General features: G+C 33.4%; 3 protein-coding genes across 8 annotated transcripts; all 3 read right to left on the bottom strand.

Annotated features, from left to right (window-relative positions):
- Positions 1–190: 190 nt before the first annotated feature.
- DEG14 (Trypsin family protein with PDZ domain-containing protein) lies at positions 191–4,813 on the bottom strand. 6 transcript variants are annotated; one of them, XM_068639459.1, is made up of 11 exons: positions 4,728–4,813; positions 4,563–4,638; positions 3,934–4,044; positions 3,671–3,847; positions 3,457–3,584; positions 2,639–2,850; positions 2,330–2,411; positions 2,068–2,210; positions 1,706–1,826; positions 868–960; positions 191–533 (listed from the first exon to the last, which is right to left on the bottom strand). In XM_068639459.1, exons 1-11 carry the CDS (start codon positions 4,740–4,742, stop codon positions 417–419), a joined length of 1,275 nt encoding a protein of 424 aa, XP_068495560.1. In that variant the 5' UTR covers positions 4,743–4,813; the 3' UTR covers positions 191–416. The 6 variants fall into 6 exon arrangements, with proteins under 6 accessions (XP_068495560.1, XP_068495558.1, XP_090159407.1 ...); XM_068639457.2 differs by having other exon boundaries at positions 4,563–4,656; positions 4,728–4,797; XM_090303281.1 differs by having other exon boundaries at positions 4,563–4,656; positions 4,736–4,768.
- Positions 4,814–5,161: 348 nt separating this feature from the next.
- LOC137831683 (putative histone H2A.4) lies at positions 5,162–6,049 on the bottom strand. Its single transcript, XM_068639460.2, has 2 exons — positions 5,695–6,049; positions 5,162–5,608 (listed from the first exon to the last, which is right to left on the bottom strand). Exons 1-2 carry the CDS (start codon positions 5,887–5,889, stop codon positions 5,390–5,392), a joined length of 414 nt encoding a protein of 137 aa, XP_068495561.1. The 5' UTR covers positions 5,890–6,049; the 3' UTR covers positions 5,162–5,389.
- A 3,052-nt stretch (positions 6,050–9,101) lies between these two features.
- On the bottom strand, positions 9,102–12,410 carry LOC137831680 (formin-like protein 11). The gene is made up of 4 exons (XM_068639456.1): positions 10,915–12,410; positions 10,640–10,830; positions 10,243–10,478; positions 9,102–9,899 (listed from the first exon to the last, which is right to left on the bottom strand). Exons 1-4 carry the CDS (start codon positions 12,081–12,083, stop codon positions 9,189–9,191), a joined length of 2,307 nt encoding a protein of 768 aa, XP_068495557.1. The 5' UTR covers positions 12,084–12,410; the 3' UTR covers positions 9,102–9,188.
- Positions 12,411–23,219: the final 10,809 nt, after the last annotated feature.

Below are 23,219 nucleotides of genomic sequence, written 5' to 3'. Positions count from 1 at the left end.
CACTCACGCATCTTAAAGGGGCGAAGAGTGTTGCTATTATCGAATTGCAATGTGACATCACTACCAAACAGCATCAGAGTCAACATTTAATTAGAGATTATCAAATTGTTGACAAGGTAAAAACTGCTTGATATCAAAAACTGAAAAAATTGCTCGAAATTAAAAAAATTGAAATCGCAAATGGACACTCTTTAAGGAAACTAAGAATTCAATTAAACATAAGATAAAGTAGTAGTAGTAGTAAAGAAAACAATGGAGACAAAATGGCCTCGAATTCACCATCGTCGCCTGCATTGGTTGCCGTCAAAATTGTGCTGACAAGCAAGCACACACAAACGGATCACCAAATTAAAAAGGGAAAAAAAAAACAAGGGTAGAGCACACCCAAGGTGGAAACACTGTGTAGCTACATCCTTCTAAATATCGAGATTGGCTTCCTCAGGGATCACAGTTAAAGTCACCAATTTATCACCCCTTCTTTTTACTACTACCTTCACCGGTACCCCAACTTTGTCTCCCAAGATTTCAATGACCTGCCATAATCAAGAATTCATTCAAGCGTCATATAAAATCCAACTGCAACCAATTTATATGTTTTTTAAAACTCGAGTCCCCACACCAGTAGCACCAGTTACTCGTCCACAATACATTACACGCTGTAACATATATTTATCTCTTCTTAAGTTGATACCAACTTAACTACACAGCCAAGCTTGACAAACTCGACCAACACTTTCAATACAAGACTCCCAAGAGACAAAAACCATAGTTATATTTTGGTTACCAAATCTTCTTACCTCAATAACAATATCAGAATAAAAACTAAAATAACAATTAAACACACACGCATATATAATAGGTCATTACCTCCTTTAATCTTTCGACAGGCTTCCCATCAAATTCAATGACAACATCACCAGGACAAAACCCAGCACGCTCTGCAGGGGACCTAGGAGTTACCTAGCCAAAAACATTGAAGTTCACTTTAGACAAATAGGTGATTTCAAATATTCTAATGCTTGTCCGGCACTGATGAGTGCAGAGCAAATTATCCCAGAAAAGAATCAATTGCATAACAAGTAAAACTACAACAGATATCAATTCATATAGAGAAACTACAGATTTGTCATATTATTGCGTCATTAGAAAGTGCAATTATGATTTTGTAGTCTCTCCATTTAACATTGTTAGACCCTTATGGTCCAATCGTTTTAGTGTCTCAGTTTTCTAGTTTGACAATGTACTATTTAATTATCTTTCACTAATACACAAATTCCACCCAACCTTTTACCTCAACAGCCATCCCTAATTTGAAGCCCCAAAATACATACAAGAGCCATAGCTCAAAAATGCAGCCTCATACAAGTAACAACCTTGTGGCAGCGTGAACTATGACAAAACACTATGATAGTTCTAAGTAAAGCTGACATCCCCCTAAAAACCTTTGGGGATGAATCCAACCATGGCCAACTTATTTATGTTTTCCCTAAAAAGGCCGCTCACGAGCCCATTTGCATTGTAGAAAGTCTATTTAAATGTACACTTCACATGAGAATAGATGTGGAAGAAAAGAGAGTTTTTGTCTCAAGATAAGATATTGCATTACCCCTAACCTAACAGCATCCATTCCGTAGAAAGACTGAACACACAAGAACCCGAAGGACCACAGAAGTGGGATATCCAAAATGATCAATTAGCAACATACCATTGGTACAAGAATACCCTTAGTGACATTAGGGAATGAATCATCTTGCTTTTTAAGCTGAGCAATAATCATCTCATTGAGATCAAGCATCTTTAGCCCAAGCCAAGGCCGTATTACTCTCCTGAACAAACGTTAAGCAATGCTTATTCATTTAATCTACAATATGCAAGAGCTCAACTAAACTACACAATTATGATTGACAAAAAAAAAATATTTAAATCAATGTTTATGGAATATCAAATTTTAAAATGTGAAAAATGTAAAAGATTTTTCCAACACAAACGAAAACCTAACATTTTACAAGAAAATAACTTCCTGCTTGCCAATGTGTATGCAATAAAATAGATAAAACAAAAACATACCCATTTCTCTTGAAATGCTCTAGAATTTTACACACAGAATCAATTGGTACAGAAAAACTCAGACCATCAGCAGCAGCCACTTTCATCATGTTCACCCCAATAATTTCTCCATCCATGTTCACAAGAGGCCCTCCAGAATTTCCCTATACAACAGAAGCAAATAAAGCATACAACCAGACTGAACAGATATTCATGTTAAGATTCAGTTATTACACCACATGCATATCTGGTTAAATAAAGTGGAGAAAAAGAGAAGACATACCATATTAATTGCACAATCGGTCTGTAAATACTCTCTCGGGGTGTCACTAAATCCCAAATCACTACTTTTGCGGTCAACACAACTAGGAAAAATATAGTAAAAAATTAATTTCATTATTTCAGAAGACAATCAGGAGCCTCTTACATTAAAAAACCACAAGCTTAGTCAATTAACATGTTAGCCCCCTAAAAAGCCATATATCTTTAGCTTCCAAATCTATCTATCATGTGAACTGGGCAAATCTTAAACAAAATTACAATAGCTTAATATAGGGCGACAACTGTTATTGCCTGAATTTTTTCTTCACACCTTACAATTCCAGCAGTGACTGTATTCTGAAGAGAAAGTGGACAGCCCACGGCTATTACCCAATCTCCAGGACGTAGCCTACTTGACGAACCAAGTTTAGCTTCCGGCAGTGGAGTTTCAGAATTGATCTTCACAGTGGCAATATCTGAATGCAGGTCAGCATTCACAACTTTCCCCTCAAATGTTCTTCCATCTTGCAATGTAACTTCAATCTATAGTATAGTTGATATGTTAAGATCATCATTAGTTAAACTTGTAAGACCAGACAGGAGTGTCTAGAGACTCCAGAGTCATGATTATTTAGATACATGTCTGATGTCTCCCTGGAGACTAAACCTTACGAGAATAGAAAAATAATATGTCATATACACAATAGCCGACACTATATAGTCTTAAAATGATCTGAAGGGAGAAGTATTTTAATAACAGATTTACACATTCATGTTAAGAATATCAAGAACCAATAATTAAGCCAAGCAACTACATTCTATAACTTAAATGCATTATACTTGAGTAATAATTCATCATGTATTTAATGTAATTTACCTGAAGTGTTTGTGCAATACCAACTTAGTGCAAATAAATGATGGAATCATATTTCCATTCAGTTGTGTACCCTATCAAAACACTAAGTGAGCTACAATTTAGAAATGTCCATATTTTAGCTTCAAGCTGGCTTCCAGTAAATACACTTAAGATGTGTTTGAAAATATCCAAATTCGACACTATATCACATTTTGCATCATAGAAAGCAATACCAAAATCTACCAACATTTTACGACAAGGTTTGAGAGATATGCCCAGGCATGTAGACAAACCTTCCCTTTGGAGGAACCTCTTGTGCCCAGAAAATCAACCACAACATGAGCGGATGTCAAGATCGTTCCATCCTTGTTGATGATTGTTCCCGAACCTATACTCCGTCCGCTAGCAATACCAAAGAAATCTGTGTGGTGGATGGCTCTACTCCTCAGAGTCAACTCAAAGGACATAATTCAAATGTTCAAGGTTGAAAGATACCAGAACATATACCTTGATGAATTGCAATATTAACAACAGCAGGCCCAACTTTAGCAGCTGCATTTGCAATAGTATCTTTACCAAAACAATCACTTGGCTTGGATTTATCATCAACAGCCCCAGAAGCTTCCTTAGTTACATCAGACGAAGGAACGGGACTGACTCTATAAGAATACAGCGCAACAATTCCTACACGTTTTCAGCTATATATGTAATACAGACATCCTCTCAGAAAAATCTGTGCATATACCAAGTACGAAAAAAAAAGGACAGACCAGATTTATTGGAAAAAGGAAAATGTCGAGAATACAAATCAAACAGCACTGGACATGTCAACCATAGGGAATCCGGTAATGGCTCAGGGACTCGAACTGCAATCGAAGCTCCTATATTTGATGTTGAAGCCACGTTAGCAGAACAGCAATGTTACTTCCATTTAAATAATAAAACGGCATTTTATTTCAATGTACTTAGCTACCCACTAAAGAAAGCGTGGAAGCTTGTTTATGGTTAAACAGAAATGTTGTCGACAGTCACCATTATAGACACTACCTTAGGTTAATGTTGGGAGAGCATAAGGTCCTATTACCCTTGTAATGAATTTAATACTTTAAAGATTAACTAACATAATACTATTTCTCTATTCAGCTACTTCTATTTACCACTACATTCTGCACAGTTAACCCATTCATAGGTAACATGCTCAAAAGTTAGCTGGAACCGGAAAACCATGAATAGCAAATCTGACTAAAATGGAATCTACCACTCCTAAAACACAGTAGAACTAAATTATTTTATCTTCAAGGAACCGCAAAGGGACTACGTGACAAAACTTCATCCTCTTCACTACTACTGCTCCATAATTTAGAACGATCGCATAATTAAGAAAATGTTAGAAACTCACTGAAACGATCATATTCACGGCAGCAAAAAAGAGTTGCACCCGCCATCGCGGCAGTTCTGATAAGCCCCAACCTTCTCTGCCACATACAATTCATCTTCCATTAAGAAATTACAACTTCAATTGCCAAGATTCAATCAGAGAAATAGCAAAAACAAACACTCATACCAAAATACCACTCATGACAGGCAACACCGTTCACACCCTTCGCAAAGCAGATACACAAAATTATTGTAAATAAAATCTTACAACAAAGAATAAAGACAAACCTAGGGTAACAATAAAATACAGGCCCACAACTAGCGAGATGGCCCAAACGAAAATGGCCCAACAATAACGGCGCGTCGCATAAACTCCCACGTTCACATTTTCTCTTACGTAACTTCCAAAGAACGCTTAAAGAACGGAGAACAATAACTACCATGTTCAAATCCAAAATCAAGCGAGATTGCAAGATTAACGTTACAAATTATACTTCAATTCTACTAATTAGATAACCATGACTAATTTTTCAGAAACGAAATCAAGGCAAACGATATTCTTAAACGGACTTTAATGAATTGTAACAAACAGATTAGGTTAAAAAATTAACAAAATTAAGGTAATAAAAGAGCATCTTCCATGTATGATGTAACTTAACAACGGCCTACATTTAAACCAGTATCATATTCAGCCATGAAAGCTGACCACAACCGTACAAAATCAGATGCTAGGCCACAACATCAAACTTCACCTAAACTAAAACTATATAAATGATCTTAGCAAAACAAAAACCCAATCTAAACAAAAGAAAAAGAAAATCTATCGGCAAGATTTACAAAAGGCATCATCTATGTGTTCTTAGGAGTAGAGGGCTTTTCAGCAGCACTGGTAGTTTTCTTGGGCAACAAAACCGGGTTAACATTAGGCAACACTCCACCACTGGCAATCGTCACACCTTGAAGCAATTTTCCCAACTCATCATCATTCCTCACCGCAAGAAGCACGTGCCTAGGGATAATCCTGTTCTTCTTGTTGTCACGTGCAGCATTTCCAGCCAACTCCAATACCTGCATTGTGAAATCCACATTGAAATCTTTCGAACAAGAATTAATTAATTTTATAATGAGGTGAACACGAATCGTTGAGTATGTACCTCAGCGGCGAGGTACTCGAGGACGGCGGCAAGGTAGATTGGAGCGCCAGTGCCTAGGCGGCGGGAGTAACGGCCTTTCTTTAAATACCTAGCGACACGGCCGACGGGGAATTGGAGACCGGCCTTTGTGGATTTGGAAACGGCTTTCTTCCTTTCGCCTCTTCTTCCAGCAGCACCTTTGGGAGCGGCTTCCATTGCTGTGTGATCCGATATACCAGCAAAACGGTTCGTTTCAAGGGAACGAGAGAGAGAAAGCTTTTTCTATTTCTTTGAAGTTTCGGAATTCTGGGCACTGGGCCGAGCGAGAGGGAACGCCGTATATATACTGCACGCAAACGACAAATGCTGCCGATTCGGTCTTGCCACGCTGGCGATCCGTGGCTTAAGTTCCCCTGAGGATTTTAAGGCTGCTTTAATTGTATCATTGGGGTTAATTCATCGGACGGTTAATTGTGTTGACACGCTGGCCATCCATGTAGTTTCTCTCGTCCGATCCAACGGCTTTCTCTCGTCCGATCATAGTTTTAGAGATTGTTGATATATATAACTTATGACAATATCTTTATTTAATCTATATATTTAGTGCTGGTGTTTTATTCTTCAATTTATATTAATATTATATCATACATTTTCTGGTTAGCTAAATTGTAACATTTACAAAATTTGCATACGTTTGTAAATTATATTTAAATATAAGTTACCATATTAATAAATATTTAATTTCAATTAAGATACAATTCAAAATATAAACACATGTTTAAGTCCGATTTGGATGATTTCAACTACTTTGTTTTCAAAAAGTTATGCTTTTCCATTAAAAAAGACTTATGCGTGAGTAATTGATATTTAAAAAATTTATTTATTTTTTGAGAAAAATATAAAAATTGTAATATAGAATAATTTTTTAATTTTTTAAATAATTTTTTAAAATTATTATTAAAGTTATATGGTTTTCAAATGAATTATTTTATTGTATTATGTTTTTATGATTGTTAGATATTTATGAATTGTGTGTTTTATTTTATTAAAAATTAAAAAATGGAATATTAAATGATATTGAATTTAACAATAATAAAATTTGTTTTTAAATATTTTGCAATTAGTTACTCTTTTATAATGTTTAATTATTTTTATTGTATCATATTTTTTTAATTATTATTATTATTATTTGCTAATTATGTGATTGATTTTATTAAAAATACAAATTGGTACAGTGATAAATGATAATTTATTGAGTTAGAAAAAAAGTTAAATTTAATTATTAGGATTTGTTTCAATTTTCGGATTTAAAAAATGATATACTTATTTTTAAATATTTTATACCAATTACTTTATTATAGTAATAGATTATTTTATTGTATCATATTTTTTAATTATTATTATTTATTATTATTATTATTATTTTGAATTGTGTATTTGATTTTTATTATAAATTAAAAAAAATTATTAGAGTATTAATTATAATTTATTGAGTTACAACAATGTCATGTTTATTTATTATTTTTAATTGTTAAAGTATATTCTAATATTTGAATTTTAAAAAATAAACAAATATTTTTAAATATCTTTGTATCAATTGTCTTTTTACAACATTTAGTCATTTTAAACCATACTAAGTTAACATAGAGTTGTTTTGCAATATTTTTGCATTAATAAATACTCATATTATAATTTAATCATAGTATATTTACTATTATGAGATCTCGGGGATAAAAAACACAAAGAAAGATAATATCTTAAAAGTGAAATTACGAAAGAAAAAAAATTATAAAAATAAAACAAGGGAACTGAAAACTTCTCAAACTCAACTTTAATATAATAAGATTGGTAAGTCTTTCAAGAGGATTTTTCTTCGTAACTTTTTTTTTTTTTTTATCCACAAATTTTTTCTTATTCTACCCTGATTTAATATATCTTTCATATAAATTACTTAAAAAATAAAAGTAGTTTTTAATTTTTTAAATTAATTTTAAGGGACAGTTTTTATATGCAAATTAACTTCTTTCTATTTTTTTAATTTTTTATTTGAAGCCAACAAGAGAAAGAAAGAAAGAAAGAGGATATTCTCACCCTCATCCGTTTCTTACACCAAATCTCTCGTTAAATAAAATAACATTAACTTTCAATCATTCTCTCCACTCCATTCCAAGCAACTATATTTTTTTGGTAGAACCATCATTGTTTTGTATTTATCACCAAGTAAATCCTAAATCTTAACTGAACATCATCAAAATCCCCAATCTCAAAACCACCAATGGAAGAAGAGAAAAAACTTGAAGAAGAAGAAGAGAAACTCAAACAAGAAGAAAAGAAAAAAGAGTTTTGCTTTTCAATTTCGACCCATCCAAAATTATTTATGTATGTTAAATTTCTATCCGCTAGTATATATAATATTTTTTATGTATCTTTTCTCTACTGAATGTGAATCCACACTTAAAAATTTTGGTATAATTACCTTATTTGTCCCTGCATTAGGGTTAATATTCAATTTAGCACACTGGAAAAAAAATCAATTTGATCCCTATATTTTTAGAATGTATCCAAATTAGTTATTTCGGTTAAGTTGCACCTTACGGCGTCAAGTGTTGCTTATGTGACATAGAGAGATGAGATTAAGAGATGTGAGGTATCAAATGGCATGGATTGAAAGATTATGTTAGTGAAAAATCAATTGGAGGTTAGTATCTTCAAAGCCTTTAGGGTTGCATCTTCTCAATCCACGCCACTTGATACCTCACATCTCTCAATCTCATCTCTCTCTGCCACATGAGCAGCACTTTGACGTCGTAAGGTACGACTTGACGGAAATGACCATTTTGAATACATTTTAAAAAACATAAGAATCAAATTGAATTTTTTAAATACCACTGTACTAAATTGAATATTAATCCTAAATATAGAGACAATTATACCAAAAAAAATTCTTAAGAAGTAATTTTCTTAGTATAACATTCATTGACTATACAACTTTCTTTGATAAAAAATTATATTTTCCCCATTTCATATAGGAAAACTTTTATTTGACACTCCAAACATTAAAAAACACTTGACAACTACTTATAATAATATAATAATTTAGTAAAAAATAAAATAAAAACAATTAAAATATTAATTTAGATGTTAGATGTATGCATTAGATGGTGTCAATATCAACTTCCTTTCATATAAGCATAATGTTGTGATCTCTTTTTTTTACTCATTTATTTTTGTGTATGTCTTGTACCCCGATTCGAATACAATATTTTTACAAGAAAAGTTATCTTTTGACAAAGATGCCATACATAGATACTTCCTTAACAATTCTCATTTTCTTCACAATTTCTCTCTAATTTATGTCATCATACCTTGTCATATTTATAATTGTATCCTTCCACGTGTCATCTATCTACAGTTGTGTAGTGCATTGATGATTTTGGAACAAATATACATTCAATCCCAAACATAATGTTCACAGTAACCATGATTCCAAAGCTTATAAACACACAACAAGATTTCTACTCAATGCAATGAGTGCGAGGAGATTTCATAGACCTTTTAAGCCCATTACACACGTTGTTTACCATCTCCAGAAAGTCCCTCACGATTACAAAGATTTGAAGTGGATTCGACTCTTCGTCATTCACATCCCCATGAAAATACTCGGTTACTTCTTTTACACCACCCATCACTCTATCTTCGTCTCCATGCAACTCTTGCACCTTTCTTTCTGCATAATTAAGAAACCACTTCATAGAAATGACAAAGCTCTTGTTTTTTTCATCTTCATACAACAGCCCTTTAACTAGGTTCTGCATGTTAGCCAACCCATTTGATAGGTTCGACACAGAACTTGCAAGCACGTTTAAGTCAATGGTGGCAGTCTTTTTAACGTTGCATAACTCAGCACTAAGACCAGAGACAAGGTTTAGTCCCATTCTTCTATAATCTTCTTCCTTCTCTTCCTCCGTTCTGTTTTCACTCTTCTGTCCCATGATGCTCTTTGAAGCTTTGGTTCCTTCTGAGCGAACTATCTCCTGAACAAAGAAATGGAGCAAGGTGGTTTTACCATCTGTTCCTTTCACATCAGCCAGCTTCAGAAGGGCATCAAGTTTGAAGGCTCTAGCACCTCCCCTGATTGTCCCCACGTTCATGCGGTTTCCTGTTTTGAGTACTGCTTCGAGCAATTTCAAAAAGAACTTGCTTGACCTTAGTTCCTTGCATGCTTCCTGGTGTCACAAAAAACGCACTCATAAACAAAAACAGAAGAGTGTCAACAATAACTCTTCAACATGATCATGATGTGTCCCCTAGAAATACAAATATTTCATAGTATATACTGAGTCCACTCTGACCTTGCCCTTATCAAGTTATCATTATAAATATATAGTTTCAGTTGAAAGTATGAATGTGTTGTGTTGGAGATCTCACTTAAAATTTTATAATTTATGAGTGGGGATCTTTTAAATAAGAAGTAATACATACATGCCTTCATAGTTTCATGATTCTTAACAAATTTCAAGATTATTTCAATGAACTACTTTAAAAGGGTCTTAATTACTCTGCCGCTACCTCTAGCATTGTGAAAGAGTTACTGATGTGAGTCACTTCATCTTCGAAAGTTTCTCTGTAAAGCATGGCTTCCACTCGTTTAAAGGCAAATGGTATGCTAAGCATTACTCTCACAAAATTTTCAGCGAACCCAAGTTCATTGACACGTCCCTTGTAGTTCAAGAGCTTATCCTCTTCTTCCTTCGTTGGCACCATTTTTACCAGTGCCTCCAGTTGTTGCAAAGACAAACCCTTCCCTGCATTTATTTCACTACTCAATAAGACTTTCCACTTAGCATCATTAATTTTATCTTCAGCATATGGTGTAAATGCAAAGGTGCATGCATGTTGTGTTGGTTGAAACTTTAATGGTCAAAGCATAAATTATTATGCATGTTTGTAAAATAGGATCCTTTACCTAGTATCAGGGCCTCGCATACTTCTGCTGCTGTGATATTTAGAGCCTTAGAGAGTATTGCTATGTTTTGCAACCGTTTTGGCTCAAGTACATGCTCTTTAGGAGACGGGGTTTTACTCTTTGCTTCGTTGTTCTTTATTGAATTTTGTAAATTGTAGCCAAAGAGTGACTCGATCATTACCTCATCCAACCTGATTAAATTTCATCACTTTCTCAAACGATGAAACTAAAAACAGATAGAATGCATTAAATGGTCAATTGGAGGAAGAACTTACTCAAACGAGTTTGTTCGTAGCGTATCCCACACCATGGTTCGATCTGGAGTGGCTCTTACTTTGTCCCAATGAAGTGGTTTGAGTTTTGGCAGTTGTTGAGAAGGTGGGGTTTTGATCACACTGTTAATGTTTTCTTTCAAAAACGGAGGTGGGCTTGGTGGGGGAGGAATGCTAGGTTGAGAAGTTTCACTCCTCTTTTGCTCTTCATGCTTTGGAATGGATGGTGATTGGTTAGATTCTACCTTTGAAGTTGAATTGTGAGAAGAACAAGGAAATTGAGCTGTCGCGGAAATTACATTTGTAGGACAGAGAAACAGTGGTTCTGTTTCAACACATGAATGAAAACTTTCGTAATCTGATGATGAATGACTTTCTTCAGGGACAGTTTTTTCTCCAGAGGAAGCTTTGCCACCATCATATACCAAATCCTCGTGAACAGAGAGAGTTTCCTTGGTGGAAGAACTGCCAGTGCTGGCATTGTCATGTTCTTCTTGACTCAACGCTTTCTTCTCATAAATTGCACGTTTTAGGGAACTATGGCTTGAAGTGATACTTTGTGTCTCACAAGTTTGTTCCAGGTAAAGCAAATCAGGGTCAGAGTTTAAACTCACATTGCTTGATGAATGATGGTACGTACCTCCTGTTCTTCCGTTTTTGCTAAAGAGTGGCATTGTCCTATTGGGTTTCCGTTTCTGATTCCTAAATCTCTTGCAAACACAGACACACCCGAGTGCACAGATTAAGGTAGCAACTCCACCAGATACTACAAGAGCCACCAGTGTTGTTCTATCTGAGCTACCTCTATCTTGTTGTTGAATCTTGCGAAGTGGCATGCTCCTATGTGACTGATAGGAACCAAGGTGCACGTGCAGCTCCGAATTCGGAGCTTCAGCTTCGGTTTTGGATGGCAGAGAAGCTGAGAGGGAGACAAAGTCAGAGTCAAAAACGCCGCAGCATGACCTTCTTGTGTGAAACCTGTTGAGTGACTTGAGTCCAAGCAAAGTTCTGAAGTTTTCAAGTCTAGGAGTTTCCTTGTTTTCGTTCTCATCCACCCCTAAGCTTTTCTTGATTTGATTTTCATTTCCTACTGCACTCCACGCGGCATCCACAGTCAAAATGTTGGCTCTTTGTAACGATAGGAACACCAACAAGGTAATGATGAACCTCATGTTGAGTCTCAAAAAAAGACTCTTTTTTTTTCTGGCAATCAAGAGTTCTGGAGAGATGAATGCACCTTTTCACCCTTTAAAATCTGTTTTTCTTTTTGTTCCATATACCTTCTGAAGGAGGGAAAACAAGACTTGTTATTTGGGTGAAGAAGATCAAGAACTATGTCTTTAATGCTACTCCAAGGAATCGCTGAGCCTGGCAGTTGTTGTTGTATTTTTCCTTCTTAGGGAACTCCAAAACTCTTCTCAGTTATCACCGTAATCAATTCTATCTACCCTATATTCATAACATAATAGTACTGTTAGTGCATAAGAGTGGAAAAATCCTGTTTACTAGGCCACTACCTTGACTTAATGCTTTTGTCTTGTTTTTTAAAGCTATTTTGTCATAAGGTAAATGGGAGCTACTCACTAATGCTCTCGTTTGTCGTGATCAAACACCTCTCCTTTTCTTATTGATAAATTTAGGATCAAAAAGTACAGAATCTGATAATTTGAGTCACCATCGTTGCAGTTGGATAAAGATTTTCAGTGGTTAAAGAGTCACGTAATGCAAACGACGTTGAAGTTGACAGTAGGTCCCGTTTGTTGAACTTGGCTAACTCTCTACGGGTGATTCAACAAGATTTCTCCATCCAAACCCATTAGAGAAGAGATGGGCCACCTGGGGGGACCATAGTCCCAACTTTCTGATGTGAATTTCACTATGTTTCAGAGGGAGACTCCTGTAGACTTTGCAGGTTTTTTAACCCTCATCTTACACCCTCCATTTATTGATGTCAAGTTTATCTTTGTTAGTTTACATTTAGGTTTTGTTCTTACAAAATAGTGTTGTAGAAACGGAACTTTCCTCACTTGCTGTATTCTTCCAGTCTCTGGTCCTCTTGTCCTATTGTTTTTGCTAGAGATACCTGTGATGACACTTCTTTTAAGTCAATTTTAAGGATATGAGTGTTCTAAGTTTTGGATTAGAGTTACATTACTCTTTTCATGAGGAATGACTTCCTATTTATAACTATGATTTTGGAATTTATGGTACTAGTAATAATGCGGTCCAATTAAGTTCAATTTGACTCCTAATCGTGATTTTAGTGTGATTACCGCATGATATTTGTTTAATGATATTGCTAATTAATCTGTAGGATGTGGAATGGAATGACCGAGAGACCGACTAGTCGGATACTTACGTTTACGCGGTTGCTCAGCCTACCGGATGAACATGTTTGATGTTCTGCAGTCTATGTATAAGTTATGTTGATTGGGTGTAAATGTTCGAAATTTTATAAAAAATGCATAGTATACATCATGCATGTTGCTTCTCAAAATTCTCTGGTGCAATTATCTAATGAAATGACAGTATAAATGTCACATTATTATAGGCACTATACTTATCTTTTTAGCATTTGTGAGGTAATTATCAGATGTTCATGGTTGGCAAGCAGAAGCTTGACAGAATTTACATGGATGCATTCACTGTGATTGGCTAAAAAGAACACTTTATTATTAACTGTGTTCTTCCTGTTGGTTTCACAATACATCGAGTGAGGACTTTGCAATTCACATGCTCTTTTTTGGTATTCCTGTTTTTTCATGATGGTATGTAGTCAGCAATTAGAACATTGTTGCCAAATAACTGCAACTTAGTGTAGTCATTCAAAGGATAAAAATAACCTCAAATAACATATGCAAGCAGACAAATAAGCAAAATAAACACAAAAGAATTTAAGTTAATGTACCAAAAACTTTCCAATGCATGTCTAACACTCTCTGGTGTGTATTTATGTTAATTTATCGTTGTATACAGAAATACATTTTATTTTATGTATGAAATCATATATTTATAAGTGATAAATTTTAATATTATATAAAAAGGATATTTAATTTTAAATTATCTTAACAAAATTTGCTTATAAAATATGATTTCTTTTATTTATATACTTAATAAAAAGTGATCTTATCTGAATCTAATCTATAATCTCCCACACAATAATGGTAGAAAGTGAAATTTTTGATTCTGCAGTGTTTGTTTTCTTCGAAAATCACTTTCACTTTGAAGAATGAAAAGTGCGAAAAGGTTTCATGTTCTATATAGGTCGCTATTACATAACATGCTCTCCATCAGAATTAATTATGAAAACATCAAGCACATTGGAGAACGCTTTCAGTACCAAGTTAAATAAATCAATGACACTTGTCAACATCATTGTCTGCAGAAACAATAAATGTATATGGCATCTCATTAAGCAAAGTAATGAAAACAAATAAACTAATTTGATTGTTAATCCAAAAGTTATAATTTACTGTCCAGAACCTGGGGTTATAATATGAAAAAAGTACACTTAATATTTATACTTATCAGCAACCTAATAAGTGATTAAGAACATTTTGAACAGTTTTCTGCCAACCAAAATTAATTTATATATAAATTAGTCATAAATCATTAATTAATTTATATATACTAGTTTGTGTATTCATATCTTCATTATATTAAAAAAATATATATGTATATTTTTTATGGTTTTATAATTTTATTTTTTATATAAATAATTAATTAAAAAAATAAAAAAAAATCATATAATTTAATATATATGTATAATTTTTGTAAATAGTATTAAAAAAATTATGTAGTTTTTATTTTTAAAAGGAGAATATTTTCAAATAAAGAGGAGTTATTCAATTCTTTGCTATTAGATAAATAAATAATTTTATTTATTTATTAGAGGATAAAATTATCTAATTGGGAGAGCAAGAAAAGAAGATTTTGGATGTTTTTCCTTAAAGGTGGCCTCCTCTAGGGTTTCTAACACCTCTTATTCTTCCAATTGGATTACAATTTACTCAATGATGTTTTCTTCTCAATCACTGATATCTAGGGTTGTGTCTCAAGTCTCTTATTTAACCTAATTTGCTTGGGCTTAAGTGACTTCTCGCTTGGACGATAATGGACTCGCCTGGACGAGAAGCACGTGAAAAGGCTCAAAGTTACTAGAGCAACCTCGCTCAAGCGAGAATGAGCTTGCTTGAGCGAGATCCACTGGCGTCTTGGTTTTTTGGGAGTTTAGGGTAGCTTTGGTGACGCTGGTATATTCCAATTTTCCATTTTTAGCTTTGTATATTCTCCTTTTGCCCAATTATCTCTATTATTGCCAAGAATCTTGAAATTAACACAAATTTGGGAATAAATCATTCTTATTTAAATTAAAATCACAAAATATGTAAAAAATAAGTATAATTTCATAAACTAGGGATTATTTTATGCTTATTTTTAGTAATTAATACCCATAAGCGGAATTATTTTATACTTATTTTAGCAATTAATTTCATAAGCGGGGTTATTTAATACTTATTTTAGCAATTAATACCCATAAGTATCTGTATTTTAATATGCAATATTACTAAAATCTGACATTTATCACTTGTTAATCTAAATATTAGATTAGATCAGATATTAGTTTCTTATAACATACTTAATACAAGTCTTCTGGGAGACATTAGTTGATTTTCCATTTGTTGAGTGTCTTTTGATGTATAGATTCACATGTAATTTATATGATTTTAATCATATGTAATCTTTTGTTTGCATATTGCCAAATTTAATGTTTTCTTTTACATACATTTATGTTACGTTGAAGAAATAATTTCAATAGTTTATTGTTATATATGTTGTTTGTATGGTGATCTTTTATGACTATAATATGTACATATACATATGCACATGGAAGTTCTATACAAGCTCTTTATTAAACTTATAATAAAGTATATAGTTTTGTGAGGACTTAAAGAAACTCATATTAATACTAAACATATAAAATTTAGGTATATAATTGAGAAGAAGTAATAACTATTACAATATCTATCTTTATGACAATTTTCCATCCATAGTCCAAGGTGACTGAGGTAGGCATAGGCTGACAAAATACTCATTAGAACATCCTATGACCAATTAACATAAGGTTATGCTTAAAAGTCAACAACATCACCCAAAGATGACTAAGGATTAAAAGGTGCAACTTCTTGAATAAGTTAAGGAGAATTTCAGACGATTAACAAATATAACAAAACGAAACAACCTATCACTACTGGAAAATAATTAAATAAAAACTAGATTTAGATAAAAAAAAAATAATTAATTGTTGTATTGACTAAATTATATATTATTTTAGAGACTAATTTTTTTATATTTAAATTAATTTCTATTATTGATAAATAGTTTTTAAATTATTATCTAATTAGCTAGTAAGGTGTTTACTTCTAATTATTTATATTATAAAGTTGGTAACTAAAATATTTTTAATTAATTAAATATTAATTTAAAAATTATTTATTAATAATATAAACTAATTTATATACCAAAATCTCAAATAATTTCATAATAAATCACAACCCATTACAAATATATAGAGTTTCATAACGATCAAGTGACATTAAACAGCAATGCACTATAAATACTACAAAAGAAGAACATTCCTTTAGTCATTTCTTAACATTTAAAAAACATAAAAAAATATATCTTCAACTATAAATATAATTATAGATTAGTTTGATTTATATAGTTTAAATAGGAATACGCACAGTTGTATATGAGTCGTATCCGGTTGTATATAAATATACGTGGCAGGGTACTATTAGCTTTCGTCATCAAAAAACGTGTATTTTATTTTAGAATGAAATAATGATATATTTATTGATAATTCTATTTTTTTCTACAACTACAATACAATCTCAATATTGTTATTTTAATATTTTTTATATAATTTAATTACAAATTTATTCTTTATTATATATTTATATTTAAATCTAAATCAATGACATTAAAAGTTATATACCATTGTCATACTTCAAACTTTCATTTCTTTAGAATGTGCATTGTTATTCAAAAAGTGGTAGGTTTTGATTTATGACAAGAAAACATCTGCGCTTCCATAATTCGACTTTTTCGCCAAAATCACACAGAAGAATACAAAAAAAATAAAATAAAATAAACAGAAGTATTCTAGAACGTAGATACGAGAGCTGCTTAGGCTTTTCTTTTTGTCTACTAGCAATAAGAAAAATAAATATGTGCTTCTATAATTCAAATTTTGATCCATAGAAGAAGTCCGAATATGTTATCTCTATTTAATTTTGTTGGGATAGTTGTTGAAAGTTATTTATGTTAAGTTGATCCAATGAGAACGATTCATAATATTGTTTTCCAACAATAATTATTCTGGTCAAGAGCATGTTTGGTGTAATAAATAAACTCACCTTCATTATGCAGAGATGAAAACTAAAAAAACTTTAACACGAATTCAATTTTTGTTGCTTATACAAATACTAATGCTAGCATACCAACTCTTTCAGGGATGTTAGAACAATCTTGGTATTGTTCTCGATACCTGCGTTGAAACATGTTCGTCGTTTTCTGTTCAAAATTTACCAATCAATATATGGTACAATTAATCTAAAACATTCCGTACAAGTCAGTTATTTGTGGAAACCTAGTTCTTGTGTCTTTCCTAACTAGGCATGTGTTATGTTTATGGATGAACACCTACACATTCCATTCTCTTCTTCTCTTCCGTAACCAACACTTGCTCCTTCTCTATTTTCCATGGTCTTAGATAACTCTTTGACATTTTCTTTTCGACAAGTTCAGTTTAACTCGTTTCAATTTCATCCACTTTCACATGTGTCTGCAAATGTTTGCTGCATAGACTAATTCAATTAAGAAAATGTTAAATTTTTGACAAATTACTATTCACTTTTAGTTCTGCATCAAATATGAGTGTCTTTTTCGTGGTGTTGTGGTGGATAATACGGTTTGTTGTTTTTGTAAGGAGAAAAATGAGATTATAACTCATTTTATTAAGGAAATAATAATTATAAAATTATATGCAATTAATTTAATAATTATAGAATCTCATGATTAGTATCCTATCTAATTAGATTGTAATTTGGGAGAGAGAAACTCCCTATGTATTTCCTATACCTGAGTGATGTAATATACACATAATAAGAAACATCTTTTCTTCTTATCATTTTTATCATTTTCTTATATGCTATCAGAGCACCGATCTTTGTACCCTGACAGCCTCTCCATTTTTATCCCCTAAATAAAAAATCATGTCTGGCAAAGAAGGCACCAGTAACAAGTCCGATAGAAACCTCGTACAACACTTCAGTGCCGAACAAATTCAACCATTGGCAAGGGCTATTTACTTGCTCAACAATAACGATTGACACGTTTGTTAGCTCTGCAGGTCTGCTTGCCCATAACTCCTCTTCTAATTCTGCTTTTACGAAACCATGGATTTTGGATAGCGGAGCAACCCATCACATTGCATCTGATTCACAATTTTTCACACACACTTCATCATCATTTATTTCAAATGTTAATCTGCCCACAAGCTCAACTGCGCCCATCTCATCTACAGGCACAATTAAATTCAATGACAAAATCACTCTCAAAGATGTTCTTTGTGTTCCTTCTTTTAATTTAAATCTCATGTCCATTAGTAAGATAACCCGTTCATTGTTGTATCGTTTTTACTCCACATGGTTGCGTTTTACAGGACTTGGCTACGGGGAGGATGATTGGCTCGGGTAAACAACACGCAGGCTTATACTACATGTCCCCTCTTCCAAACCAAGCCCACGCATCTCAAATATCGACCGATCCTAACTTATGGCACAAGCGCCTTGGACATCCTTCTCCAGCGTGTCTACAACTTGTATCTTCCCTACTACATATCCCTATCAGTAAAAATCTCATTCCCATTCATAATCATTGTAGTATTTGTCCCAAAGCTAAAATCTCATTCTCCATTTAATCTATTGCATTGTGACATTTGGGGTCCTCATAAAACCCCAACTCATTTTGGAAAACGTTTTTTTCTCACTATAGTCGATGACTATACTATATGTACTTGGTTATTTCTTATGAATCACAAATTTGAAACCCAACATCTCTTAGAGTCATTCATTACATTTGCACAAAATCAATTTCAGGCATCTATTAAAACCATCCGCGTTGACAACAGACTGGAATTTATTTCAATGTATGATTTTTTTCTCAAAAAAGGTATTGAATGTCAACGCACTTGCGTTTACACGGTAGTAGAACGCAAACATAGACATGTTTTAAACACAGCACGAGCCCTCCTATTTCAGTCCAATTTACCATTAGAATTTTGGGGAGAATGCGTTTTAACCGCCACATATATCATTAATCGCTTGCCATCACCAAAAAATAAATCACCTTTTGAGTTACTATATAATCAACCACCTTCACTTTCTCACCTAAAAACTTTTGGTTGCCTTTGTTACGCAACTGTTGTTTCACCTAAGCAAAAATTTGATTCGCGTGCCCGACAATGCATCTTCATTGGTTATCCTCACAGTCAAAAGGCATACAAATTATTTGATATAGATGCAGACACTTTTTTTACAAGTCGGGATGTCATCTTCCATGAAAGTGTTTTCCCATTCTGCCAACAGTCACAGACACAATCCTCACCTCCATTACAAGGTATTTTGCCTACTATTGACATTGACTTACCCACTCCTGTCCAACATTCACTCGATCAACCTTCTTCTCTTACTCATCACAATGCACTTGAACCTCCATCAAACCAACCTTTTTCTCCTACTCGTCACAATACACCTGAACCTCCATCAAACCAACCCTCTTCTCGTTTTTTTTTTTTTTTTTTTTTTTTTTTTTTTTATTATCAGCAAACCAACCCTCTTCTCGTACTCGTCACAATGCACCTGAACCTCCATCAAACCAACCTTCTTCTCCTACTCGTCAAAATACACCTGAACCTCCAGTAGACCAACCTTCTTCTCCCATGCCAAGAAGTTTAGCACCCATTACCAAACCTTCTCCAACCGACCTTCCTGTTCGACGATCCAGTCGCACATCAACCCAACCTTCCTGGCTTCAAGACTACGTAACGGGATCCCAAGCCAATCATTCGACCACTGCCCAAGACCGACCGAATGGAACTATGCATCATTTTCTTTCTAATTCACGATTTTCTTCTACACATAGTGCATATCTTGCTAACATCACAGCCACCAAAGAACCTCACACTTATGCTCAAGCTATCCTTGATCCAAATTGGCAAAAAGCAATGGACGAAGAGCTTTCCGCCTTGCAGCTAAATCAAACGTGGACCTTGACATCGTTACCCGCTGGACAGAAACCCATCGGATGCAAATGGGTCTATAAAATAAAGTACAACTCAGATGGTAGCGTCGACAGATATAAGGCGCGCCTTGTCGCAAAGGGGTACACTCAGATTGAAGGTGTCGACTATTCTGAAACTTTTTCACCAACAGCAAAATTAACAACTTTGAGGTGTCTCCTCACCATTGCAGCAGCCAGAAATTGGTTTACTCACCAGCTAGATGTGCAAAATGCCTTCTTACATGGCACATTGCATGAAATCATTTACATGGACTTGCCACCCGGACATCATCGACAGGGGAGAACATTGTATGTCGACTCAACAAATCCCTTTATGGTCTCAAACAAGCATCTCGAACATGGTTTTCAACATTTTCTCATGTGATTAAATCGGTAGGATTTCAACCGTCCAAGACAGATTACTCTCTATTCACAAGACAAAATAACTCATCATTTATTGCCCTTTTGATTTATGTGGATGATATTCTTCTGACAGGAAATGATTTGACAGAAATTCAGCGTGTTAAAGATTGTTTATTACAACAATTTCGCATTAAAGATCTTGGAGACCTAAAATATTTTCTAGGGATTGAATTTTCCCGTTCCAAAGCTGATATTTACATGTCCCAAAGAAAATATGCGCTTGATATTTTGCAGGATACGAGACTCACAGGTGCTCGTCCAGACAAATTTCCAATGGAACAATACCTAAAACTCACACCAGACGATGGAGAGTTATTAAAGGATCCAGTCAAATACAGGCGACTCGTGGGACGACTGATATACCTCACGGTTACTCGGCCTGACATAGCATTTTCGGTTCGGACCCTAAGTCAATATATACAGGATCCACGGAAACCTCATTGGGATGCCGCAATTAGAGTCCTAAAGTACATCAAAGGATCACCAGGACAAGGATTGTTATTGCCATCCGAAAACAATCTGACATTGACAGCTTATTGCGACTCAGACTGGGGAGGTTGTCAGACAACTCGGAGATCTGGATATTGCATTTTTCTTGGTTCATCTATTATCTCATGGAAGTCAAAAAAACAGACAAACGTATCAAGATCATCAGCGGACCGCGCAATGGCCAATACTTGTTTGGAGATAGTTTGGTTGCGATATCTGTTGCAGGATTTAAAGGTGTCATGTAACTTGCCAGCTCAACTTTTTCTGTGACAATCAAGCGACATTACATATAGCAGCAAACCCAGTATTTCATGAACGCACAAAACACATTGAGATAGACTGCCACATTGTGCGCGAAAAATTACAAGCTGGGATAATCAGTCCTTCATATGTACCGACACAGTATCAGCTCACAGATATTTTTACGAAGGCATTGGGCAAGGAACGATTTTTGACGCTACGACACAAGTTGGGGGTTCTTGATCTTCACCTACCAACTTGAGGGGGAGTATTAAGGAAATAATAATTATAAAATTATATGCAATATTTGACGATATTGTACCTAATTATATGCAATTAATTTAATAATTATAGAATCTCAGGATTAGTATCCTACCTAATTAGATTGTAATTTGGGAGAGAGAAACTCCCTATATATTTCCTATACACGAGTGATGTAATATACACATAAGAGAATAAGAAACATCTTTTCTTCTTACCATTTTTTATCATTTTCTTATACATTTGTTTTTTTGAATGTATATTTGTTTGACTAGTGTGAAATCTTTGTTATGTTTGGGTAGGGGTGAAGTCGGCCGATCATCTTGAGTATGTTTTACATTTTTTGCATTTTAATTTAATTGGCGTTACTGCTGTTGTTGTCAACCTAGCTTTTGAAAATATTTAGATTGCTTTGGGTAGTAAGTTTTGACGTCATATGAATAAGCATATTTTCAAAAGATAAGTGATTGATCATTTTGAAATTTTCTCTTTGGTTAAAGTGAAAGTATGATTTTGAGTTACTTCTAAAGTTCCTTCTGCTTGTTTTTCCTTTTTTAATTGGTATCTTGATCCATTGATTTGTATGTGTTTTATTAAAAACATGTGATTAGTGTGGTAGGTTGAATTGGTGATTCTTTTTGTTGTTTGTGAGAGATGGTTGTTATTTGGACTGTTATGGGCATTCAGTTCAAGATGTATAAGGATTGAATCAGTTCTGAAGTAATTCATATTTTTTTTTACTATAAAAAATGAGTTTTTTTTGTTGGAAAATAAGAAATATTAATCTTATAAAAATTGTTGTGATAATAATAAAAATGAATAAAATACTAAGTTGATTATCTAAGGATACTAAAAGTGAGAAGGCTAAAGTTGAAAAGCGATCAAAGTATACCGACAAAGTTTCTTATTATGGTCAACCATAGTTATGTGCATTTTATCAAACAACCATCTCCACTATAATATATATGTATCTTAAATCATTTTTTTTTCTTGTTGAATTGTACACAACAACTATTCTAAGCATTTTTTTCCATAGATTTATAAAAGTATGCATACAAATTGTCGCTGTTGAATCTCTGACTTCAAACCTATTTCGTGGAAGACAAAAGTACTTAAGATTTTAATCTAATTGGTTAACCAGAAGTCTACGCGGGTAAATGTCGTAGTGGGACAGATTGATCCTCATAATCCATAATAGAAAAAATTAATATATTTTAATATTGAAATAAAACAATAATAATATTTTTAAAATTAAGACACATTATTATAGTTTTTTTCTAAATAGATGTTTCCTTGTTTATAAAAATCTAATTTTGACGTATTTACTTGATATAAAATATTAACATTATATGTTTATTTAACTTATTTAAATTTTATTCTTAATGACAAACTTATAAAACATTAAAATAAATTATTGTTACAACATTTGGATGTAGTTTTTTTTTAAGATTTTGTTTATGGAAGTTAACTCGTAAGTCCAACCCAAATATTATATGAAATGAACTAACAAAATTAACTCGTAAATTTTATATGAAATGAACGGGTCCAAT

Source organism: Phaseolus vulgaris, chromosome 6, assembly GCF_051622355.1.
Source record: "Phaseolus vulgaris cultivar YP4 chromosome 6, ASM5162235v1, whole genome shotgun sequence".
Lineage (NCBI taxonomy): Eukaryota > Viridiplantae > Streptophyta > Magnoliopsida > Fabales > Fabaceae > Phaseolus > Phaseolus vulgaris.
The sequence above is the reverse complement of the archived record's forward strand: the minus strand, read 5'-3'. Positions and strand labels throughout refer to the sequence as shown.

Bases quoted from the DNA above. Each gene is read 5' to 3' on its own strand.
- DEG14 (XM_068639457.2), bottom strand. The intron at 3,585-3,670 runs GTATATGTTCTG...TCCACCACACAG, and splicing joins TAATATTGCAATTCATCAAG to ATTTCTTTGGTATTGCTAGC. The intron at 2,851-3,456 runs GTTTGTCTACAT...ACTATACTATAG, and splicing joins GAGGTTCCTCCAAAGGGAAG to ATTGAAGTTACATTGCAAGA.
- LOC137831683 (XM_068639460.2), bottom strand. From the start codon at position 5,889: ATGGAAGCCGCTCCCAAAGGTGCTGCTGGAAGAAGAGGCGAAAGGAAG. The intron at 5,609-5,694 runs GTACATACTCAA...TTCACAATGCAG, and splicing joins TCGAGTACCTCGCCGCTGAG to GTATTGGAGTTGGCTGGAAA.
- LOC137831680 (XM_068639456.1), bottom strand. From the start codon at position 12,083: ATGAGGTTCATCATTACCTTGTTGGTGTTCCTATCGTTACAAAGAGCC. The intron at 10,831-10,914 runs GTAAGTTCTTCC...AAATTTAATCAG, and splicing joins CTACGAACAAACTCGTTTGA to GTTGGATGAGGTAATGATCG. The intron at 9,900-10,242 runs GTAGCGGCAGAG...TTGTGACACCAG, and splicing joins ACTCTTTCACAATGCTAGAG to GAAGCATGCAAGGAACTAAG.